This window comes from Tauraco erythrolophus, chromosome 10 (genome assembly GCF_009769465.1).
Source record: "Tauraco erythrolophus isolate bTauEry1 chromosome 10, bTauEry1.pri, whole genome shotgun sequence".
Classification (NCBI taxonomy): domain Eukaryota; kingdom Metazoa; phylum Chordata; class Aves; order Musophagiformes; family Musophagidae; genus Tauraco; species Tauraco erythrolophus.
Window position 1 is genome coordinate 8,225,376 of NC_141474.1, and position 12,858 is coordinate 8,238,233.

General features: G+C 41.7%; 1 protein-coding gene across 1 annotated transcript in view; it reads left to right on the top strand.

Annotated features, from left to right (window-relative positions):
- MTA1 (metastasis associated 1) overlaps nt 1-12,858 on the top strand; it is an 86,827-nt gene that overhangs the window by 24,539 nt on the left and 49,430 nt on the right. Inside the window, exons 4-6 of the mRNA XM_086617851.1 lie at nt 4,599-4,725; nt 4,897-4,960; nt 11,564-11,681. Coding sequence (XP_086473977.1) covers nt 4,599-4,725; nt 4,897-4,960; nt 11,564-11,681 — 309 coding nt within the window. The remainder of the gene's footprint in view (nt 1-4,598; nt 4,726-4,896; nt 4,961-11,563; nt 11,682-12,858) is intronic.

Sequence of the window (12,858 nt, forward strand, 5' to 3'; positions counted from 1 at the left end):
GAAGAGAATTGAGGAAGTTAATATACTCCTTGAGCTACTGTTGGATGCTGTGACCATATATTTTCTCCCTATATGATTTCTGTGCAATGTCTTTCATAGCTTCATGCATAATTAAGAAAATATTTCCAACAGCAAGAATAGGACCTCCTGTCCCCCCTTCTAAACACCCACCCCCAGCCACCTCCAGTTACTTGTGGTCTGCCTGATGACCACAGGTGTTGCTTCATTAAAAACATTTATCCTGATTTGTAAAACGATGAGTGACCAATTGGTAGTTGTTGGGGAACTAAGCAGTTAGTGCCCGCTGGTTTGGCAGGTTTATGGTCAGCTTTCAGCAGCTGATGTTTGGGTGCCAGGCGCCAGTGGCAGCATGGTTTTGTAAGTGCCAAAGCTTCTAAAAATAAATGTCTTGCAGTGGTGAGGAATCATTACTCAGTCAGTCCGTGAGTTGCATGAGACCTCTGTGCCTAAACAGGCAGGGAGTTGAATTTGGTTTTTTTTTTAATTTTAGATAACACTAGTCTAAATGCAGTTTGACAATAGCTTCCCAAATCAGTTCTTTTTATTTTTATTTATTTCTTCCATTTTATTCCCCTTCTCCTCTATTTTCTCACATGTGCAGGTTTAAGAGGAGTCAAGTTCATTAATCCATTAATGACACTTTTGGCTTTGTTGTTACTGAGAGGAGGAAAGAGTGGTTTTTCAATTCTAGGGGTGGTGCAGTGAGGAAAGATACGCCAAGTGTCCAAAATAGTGTCTGTTTGCTTTGTACACTACCTATAATAGTGGCCATGGCTGCAAAAGATGACCACAAGAAGTTTTTGGAAGGGATCATAGTGGGATGTCTTGATAACACGGGAAACTCCTCCTGAAGCGTCAAAAGTGTAAGGATTTCTATTTGTTAAAACTTTCGCCATGTTTTCTGTAGCTATGAATCAATATCTGGTTTTTGGTAGAGATAATAAGGCTGAGGTTTAATACAAAACATTTGAAATGACCTGGGAGAAGGAATGTCGTGTTGCATTTCTTCAAATGCGACACTTCTGTAACACCCTTCCAAACTGCTTAGGTCGGCTGTTAAAGCACCGAGAGTTTAAGCTTCCTTCACTACTGAAGGAACTGTTGGGCAGGTCACTAGCACTGGCTTTACTGTATTTCCCAATGTTTTGACTCCATTTGTTTTCCTTTTTTCTTTACATTTTGTTGTTAGTGATACTGTGCTAACTAATTCTTCTGTCACTACAGACTGTCTCTCAAGCTGGACGCCCTGGTGTGCTCTCCAAACCTCATTTCTGTAGCTTGTGTACCTTTGTGCATTTCTGAATTCTGCCATGTAGCTATTTGTACAACATCCAGAATGCAGAGAAAGGGATGGTGCTTTCTCCCTCTGATGTCGTAGCAAGCACCATCTTATCTATATCAAATTGCTATTCTATCTAGTGTCTAGCAAATATTGATGTTTAATTTTGCATCTCACACACACAATCATTTTAAATTACGATTGCTGCCTCTCGGGTTTCTCCTGCCAACTCAAAGTTTACTCTTTGTAATTATTTTTCCCCATATATGTTGGCTTTCACATGAGTCTTGCTGGTTTTGTCCAATCTGCCTGTCTCTTGTCCCCACTATGAGTCATCTTCAGGCTTTGTTAATGTGCTATTAATGATTCTGTCATCAAATATCAAATAATACTTAATCTAACGCACTCCTTACAGCATTCCACTGGCTACTTTTGCATAGCTGATATATTACTGTTTGCATTAAGACTAAATGTTTAGTTTTACATCTGTGTGAGCACATCTATCAGGCTGAGAGATGAATTTTGGAGTAAGGCTTTGAGAGCATTGCATTGAATTCACAATATACTGCGCCTATTGTATTCCCATACCACTTATTCTGCAGTTCTGTCATAAACTCAGGCAAGTCTTTCTGAAAAGATTTTTATTTTTATATATATCTAAAAACATAAAATATTTTTGTTTGTTGTTGATTTTTTTTTTTTTTTAAAGACTGTGGCCCTTATTTCTCAGGAGCCTCCATTCTCCAGGATGTGTGCTTCACTCACAGCTTGAGTGCTTGAGCTATAGGAGGGTGAAACACAGATGCGTCAGACAGGCTCGTCTTGGGACCTGAGGCTGGGCCAGCCCCTGGTGCGGTTTTTAGTCTGACTTGAAGTCTCTGCTGTCTGCACGGGGCGGTGAGGCAGTATTAGTTACGGTTTTTGCAAAGCCACTTTTGCATGACTTCAGGGAGACAGAGAGGTTCCTGTGCTGGATCCAGCCCTGTATTCTCTCCTCCTTCCCTTGGTTCAGACTGCGTTTGCCAGTTTTGTTCTCTTCAGTACTAAATCGTGGCTGTGGAAAAGGAAGAAAGATGCTTGTGTAGATATGTTTGTTATTCCTTGGAATATTCGTACTTTTGTCTTCAGGAATTATGACAATTTTACGTCTGTATGGGGGGAGTTGTTTGCTACCTGTCAAAATATCTCTCTTTAAAAAAATAAAAAAAAAGGATGCCTTTTTATTTTGAAAGGCTGTGCATAGGAGAGCTGACATACGAAGAAAATATGTGCTTCCCACCTTCTTTATTTTATTACAAAAGCTAGACACGTAAATAAAACACTAGTTGGAAGATGAGCCTAGCCGAAGGGATGTGGTTCCTGAGATTAGCTTGGTGAAGCTAGGTGGTTTCGTTTTCTTTGTAGATTTGATTGGCATATAGTGTTTTATTTTTTTTTTTAAAAAAAGCTCTAGGCTATTAAATACACGGAAGGTATTAAGTATTTTAGGTTCCTCCTTATAGTATTTTTTCCTGCATTACCCAGTGAACTACTGTCATTCTCCAAAAACTGTTCTAAGTGCAGGCATGAATGCCTTTTCATTTGTGCATCATTCAGTTTTTAGGCAAGCTATCTTGGAACTTGCTGACTTGTTTGTGGATTGCTGCTGGTATATTTATAGTGTAGGTCAGCAACCACAATATTAATTTTCAACTAAAACAGAATCCACTTCAGTAAATAAATTGAAGAACCAGGAAACTGTGGCACAAATGTAAATTTGGTGTTCCAGTTCCTAGGAAAATATTAAAATATAAGTACATGCTGCTTTATGCTTAACAGCTCATGTGGTATAAGAGCTATTGTATGTTGCAGTCTGGTTTAATTATGCTACTATTTTTTTTCCTTCCTTGCTGGAGCAGCTTACCTGAGGGGCATATAAACCACAAGTCTTTTTCTAGGACAGTAAAACAGTGATAAATTGTGAGGAACCTGAAAGGTACATAATTTTTTGTCACTCCCTTTGGCATAATGGTGGCCTATTTAAAACTAAATGCAATTTTAGCGTTTTATGAAACGGAGACCTCTCCTTTCTGTTTGCTTTATTTTGGGATAACTATGAGGATTTTAGTTAACTGATCTTAAGGGTATGTAAATTATAACTGTGCCTGTATGTGTTTCTGACTAGAAACGTTTCTTGGCAACAACCGTTGAATTAAGCTGCAGGCATAAGTCTACTCTTTGAGAATACTGCTGCTGTAAAATGAGAGTTTTACGATTCATGTATGAGACTTTACAGCTCATTCTACTACAGTCTGGGAAACTTCTCCCATGATTTTGGAAAATAACTGCCTTATTTTCTTAGGAAAGGAAAAAAGTCTGATGTTTTCTTTCGTAGTCCGTCATGGAGAAGCTTTGCACCTTTTTTTGGAGTATTTTGCCTTTTACAGCTTTATCTTGCATAGTTGACAGGATACTTGCTAATGAACTCAAAACATACTAATAATTTATTTTGTACAGGAAAGGTGCCTAGAGGTATTTTGGATCAGTTGTGTATCAGTCTGGATGTGATTTAATGTATTTACTTTGGCATTCATTTAAAAACTGGTTGGATGGAGACTGGATTGCTCAAAGCCGGAGGTGGTGGATCCTGACTGCAGGATAAAACAAGCTTCTGAAATGCAGGAGTATTGCAGTCAAATGTGTGTGGTGTGGTAGGGTAGGGCAGGTTACACGACTGGCCTTAGGCACTTGATTTCATTCCGGTTAATCTTATGGCTGTGGTTGAGATGAAGGGAAAAAAATACACTAAATAAATAACGTTTTAAGTGGGCATTGCCTGCAAAGTCCATTGAAGTCAGGATGGGACGGTCTGTGATATCCTGAAGAATGGGTAGGGTCTAAGACAACTGATGCCTGGCAAAGAGGAAAGACTTCGCTTTTACTGCATCACTTGTGTGTCAGCTTCTTCCTGATGAATCTACCGGTGCAGTGATGGTCTCCAAGAGCGGCTCTCTTCAGAGCTTGGCCATCAGTAGCAGATTTGTGTGACTTTCAGCTTGGCGAGCCAGTGTGACCTGTGCGTACCTGGAATGCTTTGATCCCGGTGGTGAATGAACACAGTTCTTCACGGGCGTCATTTAAAGGATCTATACTAATTATGGAATTGTTCAGTTGGCTGAAATATGAGGATTCAGATGAAGTTAGATTTAATCTAAATAATGTGTATTATTTAGCAAAGATTTTGGAGCAGGTCATCCTGATTGGCTCAGAATCAATACTAGTGCTATCTTGATGATCAATTTTGTCTCTTTATAACTAGGAGAAATGGAAGAAGAGATGGAAAATCCGGAAATGGTTGATTTACCAGAGAAACAGAAGCATCAGCTACGACATCGTGAGTTGTTTCTCTCACGACAGCTGGAATCTCTGCCAGCCACACACATTAGGTAATGATTATTTTCTTCCAGTGCTTTTTATTAAAAATTACAAATGACATTATTCAAGTATTCTTCAATATAGGTTAAATTCTGTATGAAATGTCAGTAATATCATCTTGTGAATCGCATGAGCATTTAAGATGTTTTTTTTTCATAAAATGTGTTTCTCTCTTTTTTTAGAGGCAAATGCAGTGTTACGCTGTTAAATGAGACAGAATCCCTTAAATCATATCTGGAACGGGAGGTATGAACCATTTCGTGAATTCTCAAGCTTGAACAGTTTATTCTGGCACAATTTAGGATTGGTGGCTTTTCACAAGTTTTCTAAAAAGATGATGGTTCTTTCATTTCTACATGTACTGTACAGGCATTGGCAGTGGGAAACTTTAGGCTCCATACAATTTTCATTCTGATACGAAACTTTGGGGGTGTAGAAGCCAGAGCTGCTGTTTGCATCCTTGTGACAGTAAGCTGCCTCTCCTTCTGTAAAGAGAGCCCTACTTGCTCATCAGCCTGGCAGTCTGAAAGTTCAAACCTGGAGGCTCATGCCTCAGGCAAGACAGCATGGGAGATGGAGTAAGCATGAAGAGGGAGCAAGCCAGTAAGCTGTATTTCTGTATATTTGCCTTATCCCAAAATCTTACAGATTGACGTTAATGTGCTTAAAGCTGGATCTCACCTCAGATTTCAGAGGAGCTTAGTTCTCTGTCTTTTTGAGTTTGCTGTTTACCTGTAGTCTTCATATGCCACCACAGACACTTAGGTCCTTGAAAGGTTCTACTTGTCAGTTAACTTCTGAGTCCTGCAGAAATTTTCACAATCCAGCTATTTCAAGGTAACTCAAACTGAACACTTGAAACAGATTTGTGTTGCACTGTTAATCACTATTCAGAATATAAATCTTGGGTTTTACTTTTTGAGGGTTTTTTTTTTTTACTTTAAAAATTTGTATACCTTTAATTGTCGATAGATCTCTCCTGCCAACTGGGTTAAAGTCTTGGAATTTGACAATCTGGGAGCTTTACTTTGGAAGATTAGCAAACAATTTCAGTATATTATTATTTGAATACGTCTGCAAGCATTACATTTGCATTTGAAAACATTGAAATGTTATATGAGAGGAAGTCTTGTAATGAAAAACAGCAGGGTAACAGGTCATTACTGGCCTTTAAGAAAGGAGGAGAAAACAGGTCATTTTTTTGCAAGGAGCATTACAGTAGTCTGCCTCATAGTTGGGCTTTCTTTTTAAAAACTTTTTTAGCTTTCTTTAGCATTTATTTAAGCATAAGTTTCATTTTAATCTGATACTCTAGTTTAAGAGAGTTTTAACAAAGCACAGGGATTAAATAGTTGGGTTTCTCTTTGGAATGTGAAACCAAAATCATGTCGGGTCTGCTCAGGGCTGCCAAATGGCAGCACATCAAACAAGGGCCGTTGTATTCAGAAATGCTTGTTACCAGCTAGGGGCCTAGGATATGCCAATCTGAAAGCAAAAGTTAATCAAAACTGAAATTAGTTTAGATTTACTAGTACCCAATTTTTAAGTAGTGTTCGTTCTCGATCACTCCCAACACATTTTTATTATCATTAACGTTACAGGCAGGTACATTGAGACGGCGAAGGGACTGCCATTCTCTGATCATGCAGCAGCTCAGTTGCAGATGTAGGGATAGAAAGAGATTTCTCTTTCATTCTTTTGAACTCTTAAAATGCAAGATGAGTGATGGGGTTATTTTTAAAACTGAGCAGACACTTATGGATTTCACAGAATGAGAGAGTTCCCTGAATGTGTCCTGTCGCTTAGCAGAGTATTTTGCTGTGGTGCAAACTAACTTGGACAGATGGTAAAGAAATTAAAAAGCTCAGGAACACAAATGTGCTTGGGTGGAGGGTAAAGAGATTAAGAAAAGGAGATAGTTGTTGTCTGGTGAATTCATAGCACTGGATAGTACTGTTCTGAACTGCTTCTTCTTTCTCCTCCCCTGTTCTTAATCCATTCTTTGCTTTCAAAATGTTTTGGTGGTTTTTTACATGGCTTCTGTCAATAAAGCCTGAGCAGTTCTAGGGAATGTGTCATTTGATTTCTTGTAAGTGATGACCACTAAAAGATTTTAAGCCCGAGGCTGACTGCCTCGAATGGAGATTAAACATGCAGACAGAAATTTTTAGGGAGATAGTGAGCATAGCAAAATTACATTTTTGTTATCTCTGTTTTCCTCCTTCCACCTTCTCTCTGTCATCTTCCTCAGGAAGATTGCTCTGTTACATCCAGAGAGGGATCTGAAGGGGGACCAGCAGTGAATTTTTTTACTGTGCCTGGCAAAATTGGATTTGTAGCAGGAGTTGAGGAATAGGAGGAAAAAGAAAAAAAGCAACTGGGAAACCTGAATTTCCTGTAGATGCTGAATTCTCAGGGAGATCAAGAGAAGGTCATAGCCGGTTATGACAAACCCATTAGATTTCCCTATTCTGCAGGAAACTATATTATATGTACCGTCTATTTTACTGCAAACTCAGCATACACGGTTTTGACAGCTAAAATGAGCATGGACAATTTTGAAAAGCTATGTTATTTTGTTGTCAACATCACTCTTCTTGTGAAACCATTCTGAAAAATTGTTCTTATCGCATAGCGGTGATCGAGAGTTCACATGTGCTTCAGAGTATACAAGGATCTGCTTTGTTCCCCAGACTAGTTTGTGTTGGCACTAAACTGACATTTATTAACGTTTTCAGAAATCCCACTCAGTTAGCGTGAGCTGAATTTCGTGCTTCTATGGGGGAAGATGGTAGTGGTGTTGCATTACCTCTGCAGATTACAGTCTGTCTTATATTCACACCTGAGCCTCTAAACCTCCATCTTTCCTCTGTTGAAGAGACTCTGGTTGGGGAGAAGAGCCCAAAGGCTTCTAATTCTTTTGTCAAACTTGCTTCATTCAAGACAAAACTGGACAAGAGATAAAAAGATGACTGAAACTGGTAGAGAAGGATGGGGTTTATTTTGTAGAGAAAATTCATAGCAATCATCAATAAAAGAGGAGCAACAGGGCATCTAACAGTCAAATACCATGGGGAAAAAAACCCTCCACAATGAATGACTCCGTGGCCAAGAAAGACTGCGTTAAGAAATCGCCTGTAGAATTGGCCTTCCTTGGGGCCCACCATGTTATCCTGCAGTGTTTGGTTTGCGTATTTGCTGGGCAATGTGCCTGAAAAGCATTAATGTTGTGCTGCATATACTTTGTCCTACAGTAGGGTATTTTGGACCTGGAAGAATAAAGCACTATATTTATAGCGTGGAAGCTTGTGAGACAAAAGCTTTTCCTATGTTTTATTTACGCAACAATACATCCTCAAAATACTGTAATGTCTTGAACTTTGTGTATGTCAGGGAGCAAGAGACCCGGATTTCTTTACACAGCTATAATATAAATGAGTTTTCATCTACTCTGAGGCTCCCTTCTGTCAGTAGGTTGATGTAAATTGACCCTTGTGCCTGTGGGAGTAGGAATCAATTCTGTCAAAAATGTCATTCATTTAGGATGCAACTGAATCCCCCCAAACTCAAGCACAGACAGCCCTGGCTGAGTGTCAGAACAGCATTTTGCCAAGTGTTAGCTATGACTTTTATCCTGCTATCGTGACATAACATGAGATTGTTCCTGCCCTTGTAGTTCATGCTTTCACGTGGGGAAATGGCATGTTTTCTGCTGGAGGAGACTGGCATGAATTCCTGTCTTGCCTCTTGTGCTGTGCTGCATAGGTGATAACTTTTTTGTGCAGTAGTGGACTCGGACAGCAGTGCAGGTTTGGCTGGCTTGGCTCTTTTCTGGCTTTTTTCCTCTTTTCCATAGGTGTTGATCTCTTCCTGGAAAAGTGCTGATTTTTATTAAACTTGAGCAGAAAATATAGAGTTACCATGTTTAACACTCTTAAATTCTGTAATCGAAATCTGTAAAGACAGTGTGAGACACTTCAGATCTATCACGTCAGTCTTAGATGAATATGTGTAATGCACAGGGCTGGGGAACAGAACTAGTATGTACCTTTGGAGGCCTAGCCCACAGAATTTTCGCCGTGTTACTGGAAAAAGTGATTCTTCCTTTTTTGGGATTTATATGACAGATTGAGGGACTCTTTTTTTCCCTTGCTACTTCTTCATGAAGATGAGCAGGGCTTGAAACTGATGCTGGTTTTGTCCTAATTTTTGTTGCACGTTGTTGACACATACAAATATAGGGAAAGGGAAAATGAGGTGAGCATGAAACAAGATGTATTTAAACAAAGTGCTTGCTATTGACACAGAAATAAGGGAAAAGGGAAAATGAACCAGAAACCTGAGATGTGAAAATGACGCATTGCACATCCTGTGTTTCTGGTCAGAAACACTTCTCTCTCTCTTGGGGATGGTGTTGCTGTGAATGGAGGCTATGAAAAGTCTGTGTCGTGGTTTAGCCCAGCTGGCAACGAAGACACCATGAGGTCGCTTGCTTACTCCTCCCAGTTGGAGAGGAGAAAATGTAACAAAAGGTCTGAGGATCGAGATAAGAACAGGGAGGGATCACCCACCGACCATGGCCCTGGGCAAAACAGACTCAGTTTGGGGACAAATCGATTTAATTTGTTAACGGTTCATTCAGAGAGGATAACAAGAAACAAAGCCAGGTCTTAAAAAAAACACCTTCCCCCTACTCCTCCTTTCTTCCCAGCTCTGCCTCCTGCCCCAGCAGCACAGGGGGACAGGGAATGGAAGTGGTTGCCAATCAGTTGTTTCTGCTGCTCCTTTCTTAAAGAGGAGGACTCCTTACACTCTTTCCCCTGCTCCAGTGGATCCCCTCCTCAGGGGACAGTCCACAGACTTCTCCAGTGTGAGTCCTTCCCACAGGATGCAATCCTTACCCATCAGATGGCTCCAGTGTGGGCTTCTTCCCCACAGTCATGACTTCTTAGGGAGCTGCCACCTGCTCCAGTGTGGGGTTCTCTCAGGGCTTCAGATGCACCTCTGCCTTGTCATCAGCCTCCAGCAGCTCATGGAGACTATTCTCTACAACTTCCTTCAGGCACAGGCATCTCTGCTCCAGCGTGGGGTTCTCCACGGGCTGCCAGTGGATCTCTGTTCCACTGTTAATCTCCACAGGCGGCAGAGGGGCCGCTGCCGTCTCACCACAGGCTGCAGGGGAATCTCAGCTCCGGCAGCTCCTCCTGCTCCATCTTTGCTGTCCTTGGTGTCTGTGTAGCCGTTTCTCTTGGGTCTCGGTCCTCTCTACGCTGTAGCTGTGCTGAGCCCAACGAACCTCAGCAGTCTCAGCAGGACGAACTCCGCCCAGGGGGTGCCCTGGGAGCGGTGCGCTTCGGAGCTCTCCAAGCTGCGCCACTGCGGCCATCTCGGGTAGCGGTGGTCCAGCACGGGCAGCTGCCCGCCCGGGAGGCCGGTCCCCCACCTCCTCCCTCTCTTCAGTGTAGGTCCAGCACTGGTTTGGGCTCCTTTATCCCCATCTTAAATAGGGCATTTGCAGAGGTGCTGAGTGGCTCGGCCCGGGCCTGAGGGGATGGGGGTTCTGACCTGGTCAGAGGCTGGTCCGAGTTCTGGAGCTTCATAGCTACTTACAGGGGCCGTTTTTGCAGCCCCTCCGGTGCTGCCAAAACCCTGTCCGGTAAACCCAGCACATTAAGCTTTTTACAGCTACTTACAGGGGCCATTTCCACAGCCCTCCCATGCTACCCCAGCACAGTGTGTTACTTCATATCCTACCAGAGCTCTCTTCCTGCCCCATATCTCACACTATACTTTGATGGAGCATACCTGGTCTCCGATGTGTCTCTCAGGAGCTATAGCTAAGTACTTACCCATGCAGAAAAGTTTAATTGCTTATACTTTGCAGTTTTAAGTAGTTAAAATTTTGGCTCTTCTCTTTCTTCACCCTGGTAGGACATTCTCATTTTTGTATGACTTCTTGCTTTAATTTTATGTACTCAAGTGACAGAAGCCAAGCAGCTTTTTTAACCTTTTTCTCATCTTCTTGAACAAAAGCAACAAAGTAATGTATTGCCACCTGCAGTTAGTTACCACTGCTGCCAAATCTGCTCCCACTCTACCAGTAAGGAGCAGAAGGAAACATGGCGATTTAAGCTTAGATGGTGGTGGACAAGAAGTTGGTCAGCAGCGTGTTCCTGAGACGAGAAAAGCCAATCACATCCTGGTCTGTGTTAGCAGGCGTGTAGAGAGTAGGTGGAAGGAAGGGAATTCATCCCCTCTGTTCATCACTCTACAAGACCACTTCTGGAGTGCCATGTCCAGCTTTGGGTCTCTCAAAACACAATAGAGACATTGACGTACTGGAGGAAGTCCAGGAGAGGCCAGAGAGGTTTTCTGGGGCTTTGTCTCTATGAGGTGTTCCGTTGGTGTAGCTGTAATGCTCTGAAGTTAGACTTTAGTTTGTATCAGTATTTCTGGGCTGATAACTCACTAGCATCTACTTACTGCTATTTTGGTATATGAGAAAGTGCAATTTTGTGTTCTGAAACGACTGATATTACTAAGAACTACCTCCTGGCTCTTCTGAGCCCTATTTCTGCAAGAGGAGCTGAGTTCACTTCCCTGCGAAGGCTGTATAGGTGGGGAACGGTTGTTTTTGAGGAGACCTGTTATTTCTGTAACATAGAAGAAAGTGACAGTGTTTAATGTAGGGTTTTAACACTGGTGGTTCATGCATTGTTTGTTTACTCAATTTTAAAATCTATATGTAGGTAGTAAACCCAAACTTAAAATTTAAACTCTTGCTAGTATGTGTGCAAAGCTGAAAGTTAAAGCCAATAATACCGTTTTCTTTTTTCCTCTTATTTTCAGGATTTCTTCTTTTATTCGCTAGTATATGATCCTCAACAAAAGACCCTACTTGCTGATAAAGGAGAGATTCGAGTCGGAAACAGATACCAGGCGGATATAACAGACTTATTAAAAGAGGGTAATTTCTATAATTTATTGAGATTATTAAGAGGCCATGTCGGATGTGGCCACTTTTATGTGTGCAGCCTGCATAGGTGTGGGAGATGGAGATTTCTGCTGCCGGTTCACGCGTACAATGATGGCCTGGTTTGTTAGTGACTGAAGCTGTTGCCCGCTGAATGCAATTAGTTATGTCTCAAACCAGTCTTTGAGTGGGCGTTTGTCCAAATCATAAAAGTTGTTGAAACAAATTGAATTAATTGGCTCTCTCAGAGCTTTCACTCGTTTTATTAAGAGATTTCAGAATTTCCATGGGAAGCACAGATTTCCATCATGTCTGTAAAGCCTTTTGTGTTTTTAATCAAGCCTCACTTCCTTATAAAAGCCCCTCCCATATTGCTGCCAATTAAATGCTGTCTCCCCTCATCAATTTGCCCATTATTGCTGGGTGCCTTTTCCTCGGAGCCCTCTTCCTGTCCACAGTGTTGGCTGCCAGCAGACCTCTCACCTGCAGAACAGGCAGGAGGAAGAATTCACTGGCCTGAGCATGTTGTGAGACCTCAACCTGCCTCCACTGTATCGCAGAGTGGTAGGACTGCGAGGACCCTGGCTCAAGGAAAAGGGGCTAGTAGCAGTAACTGTTACTTGTTACCAAATAATAACTAACTTGATTTGGTTGTGCACTACCGTGTAACACATGGGGAAAGGCCTCGGTATGCTCCTCCTAAGAGAGCAGGGGTTGTGACCCATGTTGGAAGGACCTTCTCCAGACTTTATGGACAGAGATGTGAAAGCAACAAGGCACTTCTGTCTCTGTTTAGGAGCTTTGCTGATACTGTTAGCTTCATGTTAGATCAGACAAACAAGTTGGTCAGGACTCTTGTTTAATTTATCTATGAAACTGGTATTTATTCAGCAGCTGGGCAAGCCTCCTAAGTGAGGATGAACTAACTTGAAAGGCATTCTCTTACCTCAGTGGGCCAACATGGGGCTTCAGAGCTTCAGAGAAGGATAATCGCCAGATGTTTTATAGGGAGCAGGAAAAAAAAACAAACTTAGAAGCTCCTGTGTTTTTCCAGGGTGTTTTGGTTTATTTAGAGTCAGGAAAGTAGAAGCAAGAGGGTCTGATGCTGTGATTTCCCCCTTAGAAGGCAGCTGATGCAAGTTTAACCAGCTACTCTTTGCCTGCTCAGAAC